We start from the raw sequence: 21017 nt of genomic DNA, 5'->3' as shown, positions 1-21017 counted from the left end.
TGATGGATTAGCGAGTGGATCAATGAGAGAGGAGGAAGGAGACGGGATCTTTTGGGCGATTAGAAGGACCGACTGCGATCACTTGTTCCTAGCAAGGGCGGGCCGTGCGAGAAACTCGTCCTATTAAATTGCGCTTTATTTTAAGGCGGTGGGATGGGCGAGACGACTGGCAGGAAAGCCTAGCCTATGGGAAGTGTCTTAGACAAACGAGGGCGGGCGTTCCTGTAGAACGGCGTGAGCACTGGCCAATAGGCGCGCCAGGCGCGGGGCGGCTTCCCCTCCCCCCACGGCCGGACCAGTGGCTCCCCCTATCGGGTGGGGGCGGCGAGTGACGGGCGGGTCCCTCCCCCAATGAGAGGCGGGGGGAGGCGGGTTCTGCGCCGCCATGTCGCGGAGGCTGCTGCCCCGGGCGGAGAAGCGGCGTCGGCGGCTGGAGCAGAGGCAGCAACCGGACGAGCAGCTGAGGCGGTCTGGAGCGATGGTGAAGATGGCGGCTGCGGGAGGCGGCGGTGGCGGCGGCCGCTATTACGGCGGCGGCAGTGAGGGCGGCCGGGCCCCGAAACGGCTCAAGACAGACAACGCCGGCGACCAGCATGGAGGCGGTGGCGGATCCGGGGCTGCGGGCGGCGGCGGCGGGGTGAGGCCAGGGCCTTAGGCGTCGGAGAGCCCGGGGAGGCCCATTTCCCCATCTGAAGGGCATTTATTTGGGGGTTGAGCGGCCTAGCGGGGTGCCTCTCTGCGCACGCGCCCTCGCGCCGGGCCGGTGGGGGAGGGGCGGGCGTTGGGCGCACGGCGGGGTGTGCGCGACCACAGGCGCGTGCGCGAGCACAGGCGCGCGCGCGCGCTCCCAGCCGGGCGGGGGGCCTCTCGCCCCTACCGCGCTGCATTGCGCAGGCGCCGCCGGGGCTGGCCTGTTTTTTTTTCTTACTCGTTTTCGGCTCCGGCGTTGTGCGCAGGCGCACTTGTCTCGCCCGGCCTCGTGGGCGGTTGGGGTGAGTGGGACGTGTGGGCGGTGGGTCTCTCCTCTCCTGGGTGAACTCGGCTGCCAGTCGCCCGGCTCTCCGCCGCCATGGGTTGATGGAGCATATTCAGCCCCTTCACCCCGCCCCGGACAGAACGTCTCCTGGCTCGAGCGGGCGCAGACCCAGAAAAGGCCCTTGTGTGTGGTCTGGACTTCGGGCCAAGGTTTTGGAGCCGTCTCAAGTGAGCTTACGGTTCCCGTGCTGAGGTTCAGGAAAAGCCAAGCAGTCACTCCCTGGTCACATTGGAAGGAGTTCCCCTCCCCCCCAAGTTGTTATTTCCGGCTGGGCCCCAAGTCCCTCGTATGTTGTCCTTCAATCTCGCCGAGTTATGGCTACCGCCGGTGTGGACATGCTGATAGAATGGCGGCTCCCTTCCCCCATTCCTCGCCGTGAGGTTGGGGAGGTGCGGGTGTTCCCTGGGGCCGAGGGGAGCATTGCGGTGGCCGCCTGTGGTCTGTGCAGTTCATTCCGGCTGCCTTCAGGTTGCTGGCGGCTGGGCCTGGATCCCGCCGCGTGTTTGTGTGTGTGGGGGGGGGGAGGGTCTTTAACCTGTGTAGAGGTGCGGGGATATGCCGCCCCCGGGAAGGAGCCTCTGTGATCCTGGAGCTATGGGAGTTGGGGTTCTGTCTCCTCTTCCCTACTTTCCTTCATGGGACTGAGGCTGCAGTTCCCAGCAGTTGTGACGACCTCAGGGGTTGCTTCCTGGCCTGGCTGACTGTGGGGACAGTGGGGTGAGGTGGGAGTGACACCTCAGGGCTTGCTTCGTGCAGACAGCTGCCTGTGTCCTGCTGGCCACGCGACCCCTTCTGAGGCCGCTTTGCCTGGGTTTCTTGACTGCAGGATGGAGTGGGCCGACGGGAAGAGAGGTCCCTGGAGGGTTAGGGATTAGCTGGTCCTCCCTGGCCTGGCTGCTCCCTTACGCAACAGGAAATGAGGTCTTCCTTTCACTTGCAGGAGAACTACGATGACCCGCATAAAACACCTGCCTCCCCGGTCGTCCACATCCGGGGCCTGATTGACGGCGTTGTGGAAGCCGACCTCGTGGAGGCCTTGCAGGAGTTTGGACCCATCAGGTACCAGACTCAGAGCAGGGCCCGGGGCTTCCAAGCGGTGGACTCCCTCCTGCTCATGTCATGAGTCCGGCTGGAAGGAGGGATTTGGCCATCCTGGTCCAGGGCCCTCTGTAACTTGGGGTTAAGTTCTGGCGAGTCCTCCCTCCTTGGCCCTGAAGTTCCCGGTCAGCAGGGTTTGCTGTGAGTGGGAGTTAAACCTGACCTGGGCTCCCCTGCCAGGGTGGGGGGCAGTGGGTGAGGGAAGCCCAGGTAGTGGGGCAGTATCTGGCTCAGGTGAAGAGATACCGTGTCCTATGGGTTGGGTGGTCAGGCTAACAACCCAGGGTGGGGATTCAGAGGAGTTGGGACACTTAAGTGCGTTGAGGGGTGTCCTTGTTTGCATGCCCGAGAACTGAGACCCGTGCTGTCTCCGCAGCTATGTGGTGGTAATGCCTAAAAAGAGGCAGGCACTAGTGGAGTTTGAGGATGTATTGGGGGCCTGCAACGCTGTGAACTACGCAGCTGACAACCAGATCTACATCGCTGGGCACCCGGCCTTTGTCAACTACTCCACCAGCCAGAAGATCTCCCGGCCGGGGGACTCGGATGACTCGCGCAGTGTCAACAGCGTGTTGCTCTTCACCATCCTGAACCCCATCTACTCCATCACCACGGTGCGAGCATGTGCTCTGCCCCAGTGTCCCCTCCCACCCAGATCTGTCCTGCCAGTGCCGCAGCATCTTGCCTGTCTTTGCTTTTGCAGGATGTTCTTTATACAATCTGCAATCCTTGTGGCCCTGTCCAGAGAATTGTCATCTTCCGAAAGAATGGGGTCCAGGCCATGGTGGAATATCCTTTACTGAAAAAACAGTGTTGGGGGGGTCCCAAGGGGCTTGACTGGGGGCCATGCTTCCTACCAGTGTGTGTCAGCCGAGCGCCTGCTGTGCCAGGCACTTGCACAGAGCCCATGGCCTGCAGGGAGCCTGCCAGGTTATGGGGCAGGCGAGGAGCTTGGTGACAGCCTTGGGGGCAGTTCGTTGCTCAGGTCTCCTTGGACAGACAGTGGTACAGCTTTGCGGGCTGGTCCTCTATCAGAGGGCTTGCTGAGAGTTTTCAAACATGAAGGGGATTTGCTTGGGGTGGTGGCTGTTACTCTGGAGGGGTGGACTGGGCTGCTCTCCAGCCCTTGCTGCTCTCCTGGGCAGTCCTCCGCTGCAGGTCCGAATTGCTCCTGCCTGAGACAGTGGCTGTGTGCGCAGTGAGCCACACGCCAGCAAGGGTGCTTCCTTAACGTGAGCCACGTTTGACTCCGTGCAAAGTGCCCAGCGGGCGAAGGCCTCGCTCAACGGGGCTGACATCTATTCTGGTTGTTGCACACTGAAGATCGAATATGCGAAGGTAGGTCTGGGTGGTGAGTCCCTTATCAGCATCCGGGAGCCACGGGTCTGGCTAATGTCAAGCTTCGTCTCATCCCTGCAGCCCACACGCTTGAACGTGTTCAAGAACGATCAGGACACTTGGGATTACACAAACCCCAACCTCAGTGGACAAGGTAACCCTGCCGGCTGCTTTGTTCTAAACACACCTGCCCTGCTTTTGCCGGGCTAGTGCACCTGTAGGCCTGGGGCTCAGGGTTATGTAATGCCATTGGGCTCCCTGTGTACAGGGGCGGGCTTTGGGGCCAGCTCTTGGGAAAGATTCCTGTGGAGGGGGTTGAGAGGGGCCTCTGCTTCCTGGCAAGGGGGAGTTTTAAAGCAGAGCTTTGGATCGGGTGGACCTCGTCGGGGACAGCGTGACCTTGGACCCAGGTAGCACCAGGTGGATTCTGCTGCTTTGCCTTCTAGCCCCTGGGCAAGGTCTTGGGCTTGCCCAGTCACAGGGCCAGGACTGTGCCTCCTGCTCTTCACACTGGAGAGTCTGAGGCAGCCGTGGTAGGGGGTGAGGGGTGGGAGGTGAGGAGGGTTCCTGGGTTCTTGGCAGCAGGGCCTGGAGGAAGCTGACCTGTGGGGGTCAAACACTGGATAGGAGCAGGGTGGGCACGCCTCTCTCACCTTGTAGAGGGGACTCAACATCGCTGCGGGGGCCTGAGTCGAGCACCCCATGCTAGTGTCCGTCAAGAATGGCTTGCCTTTGCTAGGAGGGCGAGGTGTGGAGGATTGCCTTTGAAAACAGCGACACTCCCTCGGTGCCACCTTCCAGCTCTTTGTCCGCCTTGGTCTGATCCTCAGACTAGGCGCTGGGCAGAGGAGGGAGGCTGCTTGCTGGCATCGCACAGCTCGGGGAGGCTAGAGTCCCCAGTGCCAAGCAAGCCTGTCTTGCTTACCCGTGCAGCCGGAAGCAGGGGCCAGGGGGCTGGACTCTGATGAGGGGCCCTGGGCCCGGCTGCTCCCTCCTGAGGGCAGAGGCAAATTGGTGACCAAGTGAATGTACCAAAATGGGCAATGGCATTACATGACTGCTAACAGAAACACGGCAACCAACCATTTCTTCTCCAAGGAACATAACTAGAAGATGTGCAGACCGGCAGGGGCTAGTGGCACGGGCTGGCTGTGCATTGGTTTTGATGCCTCTCAGCTTTGGCCGCCCCAAGGCTGGGGCCCGTGAGGCCACCTGGAGTGAGGGCGGTGCTTCGCCACCCCCTCGGGACCCTACTTCAGCGGCTCTGCCTCTGCACATTGCTCCACAACACACAGGGTAGAAAAACCCACTAGCTCTTCCTGGAGAGAACAGCACAGAACAGAACATGCAGCCTCCACCACGTCCCCAGAAACAGCCGCAGCCTTGAGCTCACTACATGGAGAACACCACACCGCGCTCCAAGGAACAGCGCCAAGCACAGAGACAGAGGCAGACAGAGACAAAGAGAGAAAGACCGCACCTTGGCAGCGGCAGGCACTGCTTGTTACTAAACATAGAACAAGGTCAAAATCCAAGCAAACTCGAACCCGAGAAGGTACACAGAAGTAGCAAACACAGAGACCAGAGCGCGCCCGGCCAGCCAGCAGTGCTCTCCTCGTTCGGAGAACGGTCATAGACGGAAGTAGATTCCATGGGCCTCCAAGACGCTAGGATCCTGTCTCCATTGCTCGCCAGTCGGGGTTTGTTGTTAAGTCCTTTGTTTTGGGGAGGGCCTTTTTTTTTTCTGTTTTGAGATTTTTACTTTTTCTGCAGTCACCGGCTGCCAACATATTCTGCACCAACTGGAGATCAAAAACAAAACAAAAAAAAAAAAACCAAAAAAACCAGAAAACCAAAACAGACCTAAACAGCAGACAGCCAAACAGCTCAGAGGCACACAGTTACCTGCTGGTGGGTCACCAGGTGCGCTCCCAAGACCAAGAGCGCAGGCATAGTGGGGCCACTGGCACACTGCATACCAGGCGACACGCACACGGAGCGCTACACAGCCAGAAGCCCCGCACTGCAGCACACAGTGAGGAGGTGACAACACGGAGGGACACTACCCACGCATACACCATCACTGCCACTCTGATAACCTCCGAGGACACAGCATCTGGGAGCCATTTTTGCTTTAATCAGAACAATTGACTTTTTAAAGCGATTCTTTAAAAAAAAAAAAAGTTGTAGCGGATGTGTACCGTGACTTGTATTTATGACTGTGAAACCATGTGATGCAGGGTCGCAGTGTATGTTTGATGGGACGCCATCTTTCAGAACTGTGCTAACTCACTGTTGAAGCGTCCAATGGTAAGAGAAAAATACAGATTTGTTTTTTGTGACAAATGGACATTGTACTCTGTACCTCTGCTGTAAGTAGCCCTTTTCCATCCTTGTAATGACTTGACTGTGGAGAGTGCAACCCAGGCTGGGTGGCAGGAACAGGTGTGAGCCCAGGGTTTTGGAGTCAGCGGCCGGGGTTGGAATCCTGGCTCAGCCGCTAACGTGTGACCTTGGGCCAAAATGTCTCTTTAATTTGCTCCGCTAACGAGGTAACCAGTTTTCTTACTGTGAAATGGGGCTGAACTGTTAGTGCCTACCTCATGGGGGTGTTGTGAGGGGCACACAAAGCTGTGGTGTCGAGGAAGCGCTCAAATAACTAGCGGTTCTGGACGGCTGTGAGGGCTGGAGGGGGATCTGCGCCACTGTGGGGGTCTGAGAATGTTGATGCCTTGTACACATTGTGCACTTGAACTGATTCCGCTGTGCCTGCCTGTTGGCTCTGCGGTCTGTCTTGGGCTGGGCAGGACTAGGTGGCTGGGAAGCAGACTGGGACCAGGTTGGAGGAAGACAAGGCCTAGAGCAAGGGGCTCAGGGCACTGAGAACCTTGGGATTTTGGGTGCCAAGGTTACCTTCGCTTTGTGGGTTACCCATCTGCTGTTAGCCTCTGCCCTGTGCTGGGAGTTGTTCCTGGGAAGCTGCTGTGGGCCCTCTAGCGTCGGCTGGGTGGCCGCTGTAGGTGGTTCAGACGTGAGGAACTGTGTTTCCCCCACAGCCCCAGGACTCAAGAGGGGCAGGGTCTCCACAGGTTGGCCCCATTGCACACAGAGCTAGGAAGTCAGTCCCCCTGGGCTGGGCCAGGAGCGAAAGGGTACCTGGACTTGGATTGAAGGCTTGGGCTTCAGGCCTGCCCTCCGCTTCAGGGAAGTCTGCAGTGAGTCCTACAGGAGCCGGAGGGCCAGGAGAGGAGGGAGAGGCACCGCAGCCACCTTCTGCTCTGACTGTTCTCTCTGTCTGCAGGTGACCCTGGCAGCAACCCCAACAAACGCCAGAGGCAGCCCCCTCTCCTGGGAGATCACCCTGCAGAATATGGTGAGGGCAGGGGTTCCCCTCCGTGGACTCCCGGGGCTCGTGTGCCTCTGCCCACTGGCTGCCACGCCACTTCTCACCCGTCCTCCCTCTTTCCTTCCCATTCCCCAGGAGGGCCCCATGGTGGGTACCACAGCCATTACCATGATGAGGGCTACGGGCCCCCTCCACCTCACTACGAAGGGAGAAGGATGGGCCCACCAGTGGGGGGTCACCGCCGGGGCCCAAGCCGCTACGGCCCCCAGTATGGCCACCCCCCACCCCCTCCCCCACCACCCGAGTATGGCCCTCACGCCGACAGCCCTGTGCTCATGGTCTATGGCTTGGATCAGTCTAAGATGAACTGTGATCGCGTCTTCAATGTCTTCTGCTTGTATGGCAATGTGGAGAAGGTGAGCTGCCACTGGGTCCACCACACTCCTTGTAGTCCTGGTGGGCAGTCAGTCCGGGAATGCTCGCAGCAGACTGGCCAGGCCTGGGCAGACCCATCTCGGGGCTTGTGTGCCTCCCTGCCGTGAGTGTTGGCTTGCTTTGTTGGATGTTGAAGGCGGCCAAGCTCAAACTAGGGTTGGATCACGTAGGAGTACCAGTGGGAAGATTTGGGAGATGCTCTAAGATTATAACAATGATGGTTAATACAGTCAGCGTAAGAACAGGAGACAAGGGTCTGGCCAAGACAGGCATTTATTAGTGTACAGGTTCATAGAACTTGCCGTGCACGTGGGGCTCAGAGCCCTGCCGCAGTATTTGTAGTGCAGGAATGTACTAAAGCAAGCGTTTTACCCAGAGCCATGAGTGCCTGCGTCTGCCCACGCGGGAGTGAGAACAGCTGACTGCTGGTTCTGCCTGGTTTGTGATTGTGCCTCGTTAGATGCCCTGCTCAACAGCCTGTGCCCTGTAGTAAGTAGCACAGTGTCTCCTCGACCCTGTTGCTACTTAGGCTGGGATCTTGGCTGGGGGTCCAGCAGGTTTCTGGGGGTTTCTGTCTGACATTTCACCAGTGAGGAGATGAAGTGTGGAGCTGGGCAGGGGAGGGCTCTGGCAGCTGGGAAGGGAAGCTGACTGTGCTGCTCTTGGCAAGGTGAAATTCATGAAAAGCAAGCCCGGGGCCGCCATGGTGGAGATGGCTGACGGTTATGCCGTGGACCGTGCTATTACTCACCTCAACAACAACTTCATGTTTGGGCAGAAGATGAATGTCTGGTAGGTGCTTGGGCTGGGAAGGGCATGGCAACGGGGCTCAGTGAGGTGTGCTGGGTGGGGTTCCTAGCCTTTCCTTCAAAGCCAAGGGAGAGGTGGGGTAACCTTGTCTCAGCTGGGAGTGATGCCCCCTGGGGCACGATGTGCTTTCTGGTGGGCACAGACCAGCTCTGGGTCTGACGAAGGGTTCTGTGGGCTCTGCTTTCTTCTTGCAGTGTCTCCAAGCAACCAGCCATCATGCCCCGCCAGTCGTACGGGCTAGAAGATGGGTCCTGCAGTTACAAGGACTTCAGCGAGTCAAGGAACAATCGGTTCTCCACCCCGGAACAGGCAGCCAAGAACCGCATCCAGCACCCCAGCAATGTGCTGCACTTCTTCAACGCACCTCTGGAGGTGACGGAGGAGAACTTCTTTGAGGTGAGGCCTGGTGATTCTAGGTACAGCTGTGGAGCTCGGGCTCCATCAGTCCCGGGATTGGATGCCGGGCACGCAGCAGGAACTAGGAGGGAGCTATGTTCCCCGCTCCTCCTGTGTCTAGTGAATATGGCCAGCTGTGCCTTTGCTGGGGAAGGTTCCCGGTAGGCTCATGCATGGGTTCTGGGTAACAGCAGCAGACAGGAACCCGTGAGGCACTGGCAGGACCAGGGACTGAGGAGCAGCGGTGGACTCTGCACCTCACTCTGGTCCTGTTGGACCCTTCAGTTTAGCAGACATTGACCTAGTGCCCAAACACACCGACAGAGCTGCTGAGGATGAACGTTAGAACAACAAACAGCAGGCTTCTGGGACTTAGTGACACCTTAATTAAGTGCTTCTAACCGTCAGGGGACACTTAGTATGCAATACAAGGTGCTAATGTGTCTAGGCAGTTTGAAGAGGGCCTGGGCTGCTCCCCTGGGTTTCTAACCCCGCTGCCTGTCTCCTGTAGATCTGTGATGAGCTGGGAGTGAAGCGGCCAACTTCTGTGAAAGTATTCTCAGGCAAAAGTGAGTATTGCCCTTCCTGCCTCCCCATGGCTGCGCCTTTCGGCAGCTGCCTGCCTCTGCTCCCTCAGTCGCCTACGCCATAGCCTTTTCCCATGCTTCTACCCAGGTGAGCGCAGCTCCTCTGGGCTGCTGGAGTGGGAATCCAAGAGCGACGCCCTGGAGACTCTGGGCTTCCTGAACCATTACCAGATGAAAAACCCAAGTGAGTGTGTATTATGTAGTCACCCCCTGGGAGGCTGCCCGTGGTGACCACCTCAGGCTGGCCCCCTGTGGAGCTGGTGTTCTTTTTGTGCCTGAGATTGGCTTAAGTGGTCCCAGGACTGTACTCCCCAGCAGGTGAAATGGCCCACCATGCGGGGGCAGGCCTCTTGCTGGGGCCCGCTGAGGAGCTAGCACTGGGTTCTCTGTGGCAGTGGAGGATGAGAAGGCTTCGGTATCTGACCCATTTTGAGGTCTCTCGTGGGGCAGTGACTTGTTGCTCAGCTGTACAATGGTGCAGAATGAGGAGGCCTTGGGGAGGGGGCTCAGCCCAACTGTTCTCTTCCTGCCTTCCTTTGCAGATGGCCCCTACCCCTACACCCTGAAGTTGTGCTTCTCCACCGCTCAGCACGCCTCCTAATGAGGTGCCCACGAAGAAGCCCGTCTGAGCAGGAAATTGTTTCTTATGCCTGTTTTGGGTTTTTGTTTTCATTTTTGTTTTTTCCTTTGACAGAAGTCCTCGGTTTTACTGTTTTTTTGTTTCTGTTTTTTTTTTTAATGCTAGGTTAGTAGAGGCTTAACCATAATGGAAATGCTGGAGGGGGTGGGAGAGGGAACTGATATCTCCCAAGATTAACCTTCACTTTTTAAAATTACTGTACATGTGATTTTTTTTTTCCTGTTCATACATTTGTGCTGCCCATGTACTCTTGGCACATTTCAATAAAAATTGTTTGGAAAATAAACAGCAGTTGCTGGGGTCTCAGGACAGGGCTGCTTTGCTCCCACCCACAAAGTCTTCTTGCAGAGCAACAGTGGATGGGGTGTGGCTTCAGGAGGGAAATGGCGGCAGGCCCTGCCCAGGCTGCTGCCTGGCTGGAGGACCACTTAAAGGTGAACTGCAGGTGGGTGTGCAGCTCAGCCTGCTTGGGTTCTGGCCACGCCACTCCCCATGCAGCTTCTGCTGATGGGTACCCTAAAGGCAGCAGTCACCTAAGTGCTTGTGCCCCTGCTTCCTATGTGGCCATCCCTGGCTGTTGTGCTCGTAGAGGAATGAACCAGTGGCTGGGAGATCTCTTGTCTGTCTGAAATAAAATGGAAAAAAAATTCAAATGTAAGTGGTGTTTTAAGAAATCTGAAGGTCCTGGAGAGGTCTCCATAATCGGCCTTAAGCCTGCAGTCAAAATGCCTTGGAGTTCCTAGAGGCTAGCAGTTGATGGTGCGTTTCCCCAAAGGCGAGTTCCCTGACATTCTGCCTCCTGACGTTTACTTAACCCCATCCCAGGGGTGTCCCTCGTGGCTTTGTTTGGGGTGTGTGTGTGTGTGTGTGTGTGTGTGTGGAGCTCCTTGCCTGATGTAACCTGGAGGCTGGAGCTGGAAGCAGGCTGAAAGACAAAGGCAGTTGTAACAGTACTGCTTGAAGATGGAAACTCATGGGGTGAAGATGCAACCCGGAGCTTAACCGACACAAAGCGTCACAGCCTCACCTTGGGTTCACACACCCGGGGAATTGACTGAGGAACCCTGGAAGCAAAGGTCTGGAACCACCTCTGGATAAGGAGAAGCCGGCAGTCGCCTTGTGGCTAGACATGACCTAGGGTTTGCTTTAGTGTGATGGTTTGAAATGGCTGCAGTGAGCAAGTCTGACTAGTAGGTGTCTATTTTGTGATGAAGTTGGGAAATCCTGCTGTTTAGAAATGTACAATTCACTTTAAGTTTTTTTTTTTTAAGCTTTATTTATTTCTTATTACAAAGTCAGAGAGGAAGACCTTCCATCCGATGATCCACTCCCCAAGTGACCGCAACGGCCAGTGCTGCGCCGATCCAAGCGAGAAACCTGGAACCTCTTCCAGGTCTCCCACATGGGTGCAGGGTCCTAAAGCCTTGGGCCGTCCTCAACTGCTTTCCCAGGCCAGGCCACAAGAAGGGAGCTGGATGGGAAGCGGAGCTGCTGGGATTAGAACTGGGGCGTTCAAGGTGAGGACTTTAGCCACTAGGCCACGCCGCTGGCCCAAGTTTGTTTTTGTTTTTGCTTTGCTTTTTTATTTCCAAGTTTTATTTTCAATACCGTTTATACAGTTGAGAGGGATACATTCCCACCCAGCTGGACCTCTGGTTAGGGTGGGGGAGAGAGGTATGGAGGAAAGTGGGTGGGACACATGTTTGTCTTCTGTGTCCAGGGGAGCCGGGCAAGAGGGCTGCTGGCACACTGGTATAGTTAACACAAGGTTGGCATCAACCAAGTCTAGCGTGCTCACCAATTACTGGCTGCTTTTCTCCCAGCAGTGTAACACTTGCCTAGGTACAAGGCAGCCTCAGCAGTTACCTACAGCTGGGTACACACATGCCCACTGTTAACTAGGACCCAGTATTCATTTCCTGCTGGGCGGTTGGGAGGCTGCGTGCAGGGCTGATACGCAAGCAGCACATCCCACACATGCACTTACCAACCTGGGCCATCCACGCGTCATGCCGTCCTGAGCCTTTATCCTGTCACATCGCTGAAACTGATGTGAGAGTTCAGAATGTTCCATTACCAGTCCACCATGACAGAGTGGGCTAGTTCCCACAGAGCTTGACTTTGCAGTCTGGAAGAGGCCTTTCAAGTTCACTGGTCCAGAACCCAGGTCCCAGGCCCGACATCGTGGCCTAGCGGTTAAAGTAAGTCCTCGCCTTGAACGCCCCTGGGATCCCATATGGGCGCTGGTTCTAATCCCAGCAGCTCCACTTCCCATCCAGCTCCCTGCTTGTGGCCTGGCCTGGGAAAGTAGTTAAGGACAGCCCAAAGCCTTGGGACTCTGCACCCGCGTGGGAAACCTGGAAGAAGTTCCTTGCGCTCACTTGGGGAGTGAATCATCGAACGGAAGATCTTTCTTTCTTTCCTCCTCTCTGGATATCTTTCCAATAAAAATTAAAAAAATATTAAAAAAAAAAAAGAACCCAGGTCCCTGCCGCCAGTCCCTCCGGGAGTGTGGAGTGACCTGAACATCTGCAAACACCCCCAGCCATGTGGAGCCCGGCGTCCTTGAACTACTTTCTCCCCTAGAATCTGGGTGTAAGAGACTGACACCCTGTGGTGATGTGGGATTCCTGTACCCCAGTCCTGAGCTGATTGTTTTAGTTTTATTACAAGGGCCTGATTACAAAACAGGGAGGCTGCAGGTTAAACTTCCACAGGCTGTGGTGAACTTTAGCCCGCAGCCTCACGCAGCCACGTGAGCCGTTTCTCCGGCTGGGTTCCCTGTGGGGCAAAGGGTCTGAATTCCTCAATCTCTGGACGAATCCTCTGTGGCTTTATTTCTGGTTGCCCTTAGTAAAGATGGCGGAGAGGCGCTGTATTGCTGGCCCGCCGCGGCTTCCGTGCCCTCTCTCAACATGGCTGCCGTCTGTACCGCCCCTTGGCTTCCTCCCGCTGGCTGACTTCAACGACTCATTTCCAATGGCGGCGGTGATGGCGACCGCTCGCGGACTGCGCGGCCTGCTGATGCGACGTGAGTCACTTCTTGGCCTGTGGGGATCTGTCGCGCTGTTCAAGCGGTTCTAGGACGGGGAGACCCTCCCGAGGTCTCTTTCTAACAGGCCCGTCGTGGAATGTGGGAGCGCTGAGGGCTCCATGGGGCCTGTGCCCCCCCACGTACGGGGTCACGGAGGTGTGTCCCCCATCCAAGGCGCTTCCTTACTCTGTCTCCCCAGGACTGACAGCTCCCATGTACCTGGCCTTCAGCCCCAGCCCGCGCCCCTTGGGCACGTCGGCTCAGGAGGGGCAGCCCTCAGCGGCCCCCGGCAAAGCCCCAGACCACAGCTACGAGTCCCTCCGGGTGACTGCCACCCAAAAGCACATTCTGCATGTGCAGCTCAACCGGCCTGACAAGATGAATGCCATGAACAAGGCCTTCTGGAGGTGTGGCAGGCGGAACCCGGAGGCCTGCCTGCAGAAGGGGGTTGCTGAGGGCCTGGGTCAGTGGGATCCTCAACCCCCCAGACACCAGCCTTCTTGCTTGCTAACTTCTGCAGGGAGATGGTGGAGTGCTTCAACAAGATAGCGCGGGACACCGAGTGCCGGGCGGTGGTCATCTCAGGGGCAGGGAAAACCTTCTCAGCAGGTAAGGGGGGCTGCTCATCGCTCCCCAGCTGCTGGCCAAGCAGGCCGCTTCAGCGGGGGTGTCAGCAGCTGCCAGCTCACACCCCACACCCCAAGGCCTAATGGAAACCACTGGAACAGAAACGGGGCTGGCAGCCCGGATGCCTCCTTCCCTGCCTCCCTGCCTCCCTGCCCCTTGCCCAACAACACGCTTAAACACACTCGGAGAGACAATCACTGTGGGTCATGCCCTCGGTCCCTTACATATTCCATTTTCTGTCCCCAAGCTTCCTTTCCCTTTGTAAGGGCTGATGTCACATCATCCAGGCCATCTTGCAGTCACTGTGTCTATTCTCTGCCTTTTAGAAACTGGTTCGTATATTCCCCCGTTCCTGTGTGTTGAGCTGGATGGGAAGCAGAGCAACCAGGACTTGAAACGGCACCTGTTTGGGATGCTGACATTGAGGGTGGTGGCTTTACCTGCTATGCCACAACTCCAACCCCTGGAATTTTCTTGTGCTGGGCTACATGCATGGTTTGGAAGTCAGCAGTAGATTTGTTCGAGTTTTTTTTTTTTTTTTTTAAGATTTTATTTTATTGGAAAGTCAGATATATAAAGAGAAGGAGAGACAGAGGAAGATCTTCTGTCTGCTGATTCACTCCACAAATGGCTGCAATAACTGGTGCTGCGCCGATCCAAAGCCACAAAGCCAGGAGCCAGGAGCCTCCTCCAGGTCTCCCATGTGGGTGCAGGGTCCCAAAGCTTTGAGCCATCCTCCTCTGTTTTCCCAGGCCACAAGCAGGGAGCTGGATGGCAAACGGAGCATATGGGACATGAACTAGAGCACATAGGGGTATCTGGTGCTTGCAAGTGAGGCTACTGCGCTGGGCCCTATCTTTGTTGATTTAAAAGGCAGACAGACACAGATCCCTTCCATCTCCTGGGTTCATTCCCAAATGCCCACAGCAGTCAGGTAGGGCTGGACCAGGCCAAAGCCAGGAGACTGCATCCAGGTCTCCTCCCTGGTCCATGTTGTTGGGCCATCCTCTGCTGTCTCCCAGGGTATACATTAGCAGGAAGCTGGACTCAGAGGCAGAGCTGGGACTCGAACCCAGGCACTCCCCTAGGGGAAGCAGCTGTCCCAAGCAGGATCATAATCCCTGTGCCAGATGCCCACCCCACCACGATTGATTCTTTTTTTTTTTTTTTTTTTTTTTTTTAAAGAGGAGTTTTTTTTTTTTTTTTTTTTTAAAGATTTATTATTATTGGAAAGCCGGATATACAGAGAGAGAGCAGGATCTTCCATCCGATGTTTCACTCCCCAAGTGAACTGCAAAGGGCCGGTGCGCGCCGATCCGATGCCGGGAACCAGGAGCTTCTCCAGGTCTCCCACGCGGGTGCAAGGTCCCAATGCATTGGGCCATCCGACTGCTTTCCCAGGCCACAAGCAGGGAGCTGGATGGGAAGTGGAGCTGCCGGGATTAGAACCGGCGCCCATATGGGATCCCGGGGTGTTCAAGGCGAGGACTTTAGCCGCTAGGCCACGCCACCGGGCCCCACCACGATTGATTCTTGCCTTGAGTGGGATGCCTGGCGCTGTACTCTGGGGCCCTTTCTTGCAAGGGACTTCCTAGCACCAGTGACAGCAGGTCCAGGCATGAGTAGGGCAGAGAAACCAGAAAAGCCAGTGAGAGCAGAGGAGGTGTCTCAAGATGCAGCTTGACCTTGTTCTGGGTTGGCAGAGCTCGCTGGATGAGTCACAAGTGTGGCAACACCAGGTGCCAAGCAGGCAGATACAGGCACAGACGTGGCCACAGCCACAGGGGTTGTTGTGATAGCAGGGTGTGCAGTTCATGGCTCCGCTGCCTCTGTGGCTCCAGCTCATGTGTCCACGCCTCGTTGTCAGCCTCCTGAAGGATTCCCCCAGCATTCAACGGAGACTATGCCACAGGCCTGGAGGGAAGGTGACCTGGCCAGGGCTCCCGCTACTACAGATCAACCTCCTTGTGGTCTGCAGGCACCACAGGCTTGGCCTCCATCCCTGCTCTGACCTTGGCCTCACCCTGAACCCAGACAAACCAACGTCCCCTCACTGTCCCTTTCCAAGGCGATATTCCTGCAAGCCAGACCTCCACACTGGCAGTGCTGGCATCCCAGAGATCCCCCCCTCGCCGAGCACTAAACCCCTCCCTCCACTACAAAATCTAGCTTCTTGTTTAAAGAAGGTACTTTTTGTTGAGAGGCAGAAAAAGATCAGGATTCTTCTCCCGAATGCCAGCCACAGCCAGGAGCCCAGAACTTCATCTGGGTGCCCCGCATGGGTGGCAAAGCTCTCCTCACCCACCACTAAGAACTACACTCCTGTAAAGCTGTGTACAGGTTGCCCCTTGGCTGCGTGTGAGAGGCACACTAGCAGGGGTGGGAGGGCTCAAAGCATGGCTGGGGTCAGAAAAGTCAGGTTGAGGATTGTCTTGAAGGTGGGGCCACGGGCACGGCATCAGCCACTCAATTACTCAGGCCCTTGATCCAAGGTTAACAGATGGGAGGAGAGCAGCACAGCCCCCAGGGGTCAGCCACTGCATGACCCTTGGGTCTGAAGCCCCAGTCGTGAGGCTCATAAGATAGCATGGCCTTGAGCCCAAGGTGCCCACCCTTGCTGTGCCTCCCGTAATCCTTCACACAGGGGTCAGTGTTGTGGTGCAGTGCTTAAACTACCACCTGTAACACTGGCATCCCATGTGAGCGCTGGTTCAAGTCCTGGCTGCTTCCTGCCTCATCCCTTAGTCAGCTCCCTGCTAATGCTCTTGGAAACCAAAGGAACTTGGCCCAAGTGCTTGGGTCCCTGCCACCCACGTGGGAGACCCGGATGAAATCACAGGTTCTTGGCTTTGCCTGGTTCAGCTCTGGCTGTCACAGCCATTTGGGGAGTGATGGATGATCTTTCTGTTTCTCCTTTTCTCTCTGTCTTCTAAGTGGATCTTTTTTTTTTTTTAAGATTTATTTATTTTTATCGCAAAGTCAGATATACACAGAGGAAGAGAGACAGAGAGGAAGATCTTCCATCCGATGATTCACTCCCCATAACAGCTGGTGCTGCGCCGATCCGAAGTCAGGAGCCAGGAACCTCCTCCAGGTCTCCCACGCAGGTGCAGGGTCCCAAGGTTTTGGCTGTTCTCAACTGCCCCCCACCCCCAGGCCACAAGCAGGGAGTTGGATGGGAAGTGGAGCAGCCACATCCCCCTTTACCTCAGATACATGAAGGAAACAATATGGAAATAATAGTCATGGGCCCGGCATGGTGGCCTAGTGGCTAAAGTCCTCACCTTGAAGGCCCCGGATCCCATATGAACGCCGGTTCTAATCCCGGCAGCTCCACTTCCCATCCAGCTCCCTGCTTGTGGCCTGGGAAAGCACTCAAGGACGGCCCAAAGATTTGGGACCCTGCACCCGTGTGGGAGACCCGGAAGAGATTCCTGGTTCCTGGCTTTGGATCAGCACAGCACCGGCCGTTGTGGCTCACTTGGGGAGTGAATCATTGGATGAAAGATCTTCCTCTCTGTCTCTCCTCCTCTCTGTATATCTGACTTTGTAATAAAAATAAATAAATCTTTAAAAAGTAAAAAAAGAAATAATAGTCTTACCCATTTTCCTATAGGCCTTGAACCTTTTTACCCTAGCTAACTATGTAAAGATTGTCAAAAACATAATAAAAAATGAAAAAAAAAAAAAAGGAAGTGGAGCAGCCAGGATTAGAATCGGTCCCCATATGGGATCCCAGCACATTCAAGGTGAGGACTTTAGCCGCTAGGCCATTGCACTGGGCCCTTCTAAGTGGATCTTAAAAAATGATCATGGAACTGCTGCCAGGTCCTAGTAGGCTTGTGTGTATGGCACCAGCATCCCATGTGGGTGCTACTCTGAATGCAGCTGCTCCGCTTCCCATTCAGCTCCCGGCTAATGTGCCTGGGAAAGCTGTGTAGGATGCAGGCCCAAGGCCTTGGGTCCCTGTACCCACCTCAGAAACTTGGGAGAAGCTCCTGGCTCCTGGTTTTGGACTGGCTCAGCTCCAGCTATTGTGGCCACTTGGGGAGTGAACCAGCAAATGGAAAATGTCTCTCTCCCTTTCTTTCTGTAATTTGACCTTTTCAATATAATTTTTTAAAAAGTCTTAAAAAAAAGATGAAATAGCAGTGGTATCAGGGCCATGTCGTGGGGTGGTTGGGGCTGGAGCCAGAGCTGAGCTCCCATTCCTGTTCCTGGTCTCACACCCAGCCTGCAGCCCCTTTTGTGTCCCGTATGAGCTGCTCTCTCTGCTGTGGTGGCTTGGCGACTTGGAGCCTGCCCTGCCCACTGGACGGGACAGCAGGCTGAGCATGTGTGCCAGAGGCTAGGGGAGCCCCCTGCCACCTCCCTGCCAGGCATCGACCTCATGGACTTGGCGTCGGATATCCTGCAGCCGGAGGGAGATGATGTGGCCCGCGTCAGCTGGCATTTGCACGACCTCATCCGCAGGTACCAGGAGGCCTTCAGCATCATCGAGAAGGTGACTATGGGGATGGGGGTGGCCGTCCCACCAGCCTCCCCTCCCCCAGCACTGGCCCCATTCCCCTCCCCTCCCCTAGCGTTGACTCCACTCACCTCCCTCCCCCAGTGATGACCCCCATCCCTTCCTCCCATTCCTTTCCAGTGCCCCAAACCTGTCATTGCCGCCATCCATGGGGGCTGCATTGGTGGAGGTGAGTGCTTTCTGCTGGCCAGGGTGCTGCCCTCCCACGTTGCCCACACCAGGCCTTGCCCCAAGACACAGGGGCCAGTGAGTGTTCCTCGCGGTCATTCAGTGTCCCTGCCCGTACCCCACCCCAGGTGTGGACCTTGTCACAGCCTGTGACATCCGCTATTGCGCCCAGGACGCCTTCTTCCAGGTGAAGGTGAGGTGTCCACCCACCTCCTTCATTCTGTGGCCGGAGGGAGCATACCGCTGGCGGGGGTTGCGTGGGGGCTGCCTTGTCTGAAGCCAGACCCTGCCACCACTGGTTGCTCCCACAGGAGGTGGACGTGGGCTTGGCTGCTGATGTGGGGACACTGCAGCGGCTGCCCAAGGTCATCGGGAACCAGAGGTGGGCGGAGCAAGGGCCCTGGCCTCCAGGGATCCCCAGACCCCCCCTTAGACAGGCCCCTTCTCATGCGCTCACGTGTCTCTTACAGCCTGGTCAACGAGCTGGCCTTCACCGCCCGCAAGATGTTGGCTGAGGAGGCCCTGAGCAGTGGGCTGGTCAGGTGGGGCCCAGCTGGGTCTGGGAGGGGCTCTCCGAGCTGTACTTCGCGAGGGGTGTCCCTTCTCCCTAGTGGTCATTTCTTTCCTGGGGTGAAGGTGGGGATGGGAGGGGTTTGCACCCAACTCTGAAGGTATCAAGTCTTCCGCCTCCTGCTGTGGGCAGGAGGGACAGAGCAGTCGGTCTCAGCCCTCTGCCGCGTTCCTTCCCCGGCAGCCGGGTGTTCCAGGACAAGGAGACCATGCTGGACGCAGCCTTTGCCCTGGCGGCTGAGATTTCCAGCAAGAGCCCTGTGGCAGTGCAGGGCACCAAGATCAACCTGGTCTACTCCCGGGACCACACAGTAGCCGAAGGCCTCAACTACATGGTAAGGGGCTCCCTCCCTCCAGCCCATCAATCACGCCCCGTGTCCGGGGCCCAGGGCAGCCAATCTGGGATCAGCGGCACACTCGCCTGGTCTGCTGATGGATGCACTGCTAATCCCCTACACACCCCCCTCCCACGTGTCCAGGCGTCCTGGAACATGAGCATGCTGCAGACCCAAGACATCACCAAGTCTGTGCAGGCCATGATGGAGAAGAAGGATCTCAAGAGCGTTACCTTCTCTAAGCTGTGAGAGCCCTGGCGGAGGAGAGCAGGTGACGAAGCACGCCGGCACTCCAGGCTGCCTCCCCCGACTCTCCCAGTGTGTGACTTGAGGGGGACTCAGGCCCCAGCCTTATCTTCACTGCGCCTGCAATAAAGGGAGCATTGAACAGAACCGGTGCCAGAGTGCGGAGTGGGAAGGGCGGGGCGGAGCGCTGGTCCCGGCTGCCAGGAGGGTTGGCCAATGGGAATGGGCAGCGTGCGCGGCAAGCCCAATCCGGGCGCTAAGGGCTCTGGGGCGGGCCTCCCGAGATCCCTGCTGGCTGAGGGTGGAGCTGCATCTTCGGCTCTGCCTGGCGCCTTGCACCTCAGCCTGGCGCCTTGCACCTCAGCCTGGTGGATTCGGTGCCGGACACCTTTGCAAGCCGGTCCAGAGGCAGTTCCTTCATTTCTCTGTGTAAAGTCCCTGCCTGCTGGGTTTGTGAGACCACACATTCATTTAGTGCCTTCTGGGAGGGCACTCCAGAGCTTATTTGTGCGTAAATTATTTTTTATACCCTGCCAAATCCTCTGAGTATCTCTTCATTTTTAAGCTTTCTTTATTTACTTCTATTTAAAGCCAGAGCAACAGAGAAAAAGGAAGGCAGATCTTCCCTCTGCTCCTCTGCTCCATCCTCAAATGCCTGCAACAGCCCTGGCTGGGCCAAACCGAACCAGGAGCCCAGGCTCCCCGCTGGCTGGCAGGGACCCATCTGAGCCATGACCTTCCCAGGGTGTGTTAGCAGGCAGCTAGATTGCAAGTGGAATGGGGACCTGAACACAGGCGCTTGGATATGGTGCTGGCACCATCGCACAGCAGGTGAAACTTCCACCTGTGGCTCCAGTGTATGAAATCAACATCAGTTCAAGACCCAGCTGCTGCACTTCCAATCCAGCTCCCTGCTAATACGCCTGGGGAGGCAGCAGAAGATGCCCAAGACCTTGGGGTCCCTGACACCCACATGGGAGACCTGAAAGCTCTTGGCTGCTGGTTTCTGCCTGACCCAGCCCCAGGTGTCCAGCTGTTACAGCCATGTGGGGAATGAGCTAGCAGATGGAAAATATCTCCTCTCTCTCTGTCGTGTGTGTGTGTGTGTCTTCCTCTGTGTGACTCTCAATAAATTAAAAGAAATTTTTAAAAATAAAAAATGCTTACTTATTTTCATATATTTGAAAGGCAAAGCAACAGGATGGTGAGGGGAAGACAGAGAGGGGGTCTTCCATCTGTGGGTTCACTCCCCAAAAACCACAACAGCCACGGCAGGGGCAGGTGGAAACTGGGGGCCCAGAACTCCATCCAAGTCTTCCAAGCATTTGAGCCATCCTCTGCTGCCGGCTGGAGTGCATTAGCAGGGAGCTCGATCGGAAGCAGAGTAGCCGGAACTCAATCCCAGACTCTCTAAAATGGAATTCAGGTGTCCCCAAGCAGCAGTGGCTTCACCCACTACACTACAGTGCCCAGCTTTCCAAACAGACTCTTGGCAGCTGCACCAAGTGCCAACCACTGGTTATTAACTCAGTGAGCCTTTCAAGGGTCCCCTGATGCCAATATGATCACTGTCCCCATTTTACAGGTAGGCAAATGGGCAAATAGACATTAAGGGTACCGACCCAAGGTCACCCAGCCACAAGGTAGCAGAGGCAGGATTTGATCCCAGAACCCCTAGCTCTCAGTTGGAGCACCTAAGCCATTCTCCGTACACCTTGCTGTCCATGCAGTGGGCACGCAAGTCACCCACGTCCTTTCACGGTTCATGTTGGAGTCAGGAGCCTTCCTCCTTTGACCTACTTCCATTGCCCACCTGGCCAGGG

At 56.5% G+C, this 21017-nt stretch overlaps 3 protein-coding genes across 4 annotated transcripts in view; 2 read left to right on the top strand and 1 right to left on the bottom strand.

Annotated features, from left to right (window-relative positions):
* Positions 1 to 9972, top strand: part of HNRNPL (heterogeneous nuclear ribonucleoprotein L) — an 11138-nt gene extending 1166 nt beyond the window's left edge. The window contains exons 1-13 of one of the 2 annotated variants that reach the window (XM_004595086.3): positions 145 to 637; positions 1977 to 2095; positions 2511 to 2748; positions 2838 to 2923; positions 3376 to 3472; positions 3554 to 3626; positions 6774 to 6845; positions 6954 to 7234; positions 7924 to 8045; positions 8258 to 8459; positions 8971 to 9028; positions 9135 to 9230; positions 9589 to 9972. In XM_004595086.3, the coding sequence (XP_004595143.1) occupies positions 386 to 637; positions 1977 to 2095; positions 2511 to 2748; positions 2838 to 2923; positions 3376 to 3472; positions 3554 to 3626; positions 6774 to 6845; positions 6954 to 7234; positions 7924 to 8045; positions 8258 to 8459; positions 8971 to 9028; positions 9135 to 9230; positions 9589 to 9647 (1755 nt within the window). In that variant the 5' untranslated portion in view covers positions 145 to 385 and the 3' untranslated portion in view covers positions 9648 to 9972. Of the gene's footprint in view, positions 1 to 144; positions 638 to 1976; positions 2096 to 2510; positions 2749 to 2837; positions 2924 to 3375; positions 3473 to 3553; positions 3627 to 6773; positions 6846 to 6953; positions 7235 to 7923; positions 8046 to 8257; positions 8460 to 8970; positions 9029 to 9134; positions 9231 to 9588 lie in introns of those variants that run through there. The other variant, XM_058674678.1, reaches the window with a different exon arrangement.
* NFKBIB (NFKB inhibitor beta) overlaps positions 1 to 21017 on the bottom strand; it is a 70960-nt gene that overhangs the window by 40580 nt on the left and 9363 nt on the right. The window lies entirely within an intron of this gene.
* Positions 12546 to 19341, top strand: ECH1 (enoyl-CoA hydratase 1). The gene is made up of 10 exons (XM_004595171.3): positions 12546 to 12717; positions 12920 to 13127; positions 13241 to 13329; positions 17727 to 17851; positions 17996 to 18044; positions 18172 to 18236; positions 18355 to 18425; positions 18514 to 18585; positions 18798 to 18948; positions 19093 to 19341. The coding sequence occupies exons 1-10, from the start codon at positions 12546 to 12548 to the stop codon at positions 19195 to 19197; spliced, it is 1107 nt and encodes a 368-aa protein (XP_004595228.2). The 3' UTR covers positions 19198 to 19341.

Source organism: Ochotona princeps, chromosome 16, assembly GCF_030435755.1.
Source record: "Ochotona princeps isolate mOchPri1 chromosome 16, mOchPri1.hap1, whole genome shotgun sequence".
In the NCBI taxonomy this organism is placed as follows: Eukaryota; Metazoa; Chordata; class Mammalia; order Lagomorpha; family Ochotonidae; genus Ochotona; species Ochotona princeps.
Note: the sequence above shows the minus strand (reverse complement) of the source record. Positions and strands in the feature narration are given on the sequence as shown.

Excerpts from the sequence above, each read along its gene's own strand:
- ECH1 (XM_004595171.3), top strand. The coding sequence starts at position 12,546 with ATGGCGGAGAGGCGCTGTATTGCTGGCCCGCCGCGGCTTCCGTGCCCT. Across the intron at positions 12,718-12,919 it reads GCGCGGCCTGCTGATGCGAC|GACTGACAGCTCCCATGTAC; the intron begins GTGAGTCACTTC and ends CTGTCTCCCCAG. Across the intron at positions 18,586-18,797 it reads CTGAGCAGTGGGCTGGTCAG|CCGGGTGTTCCAGGACAAGG; the intron begins GTGGGGCCCAGC and ends CTTCCCCGGCAG.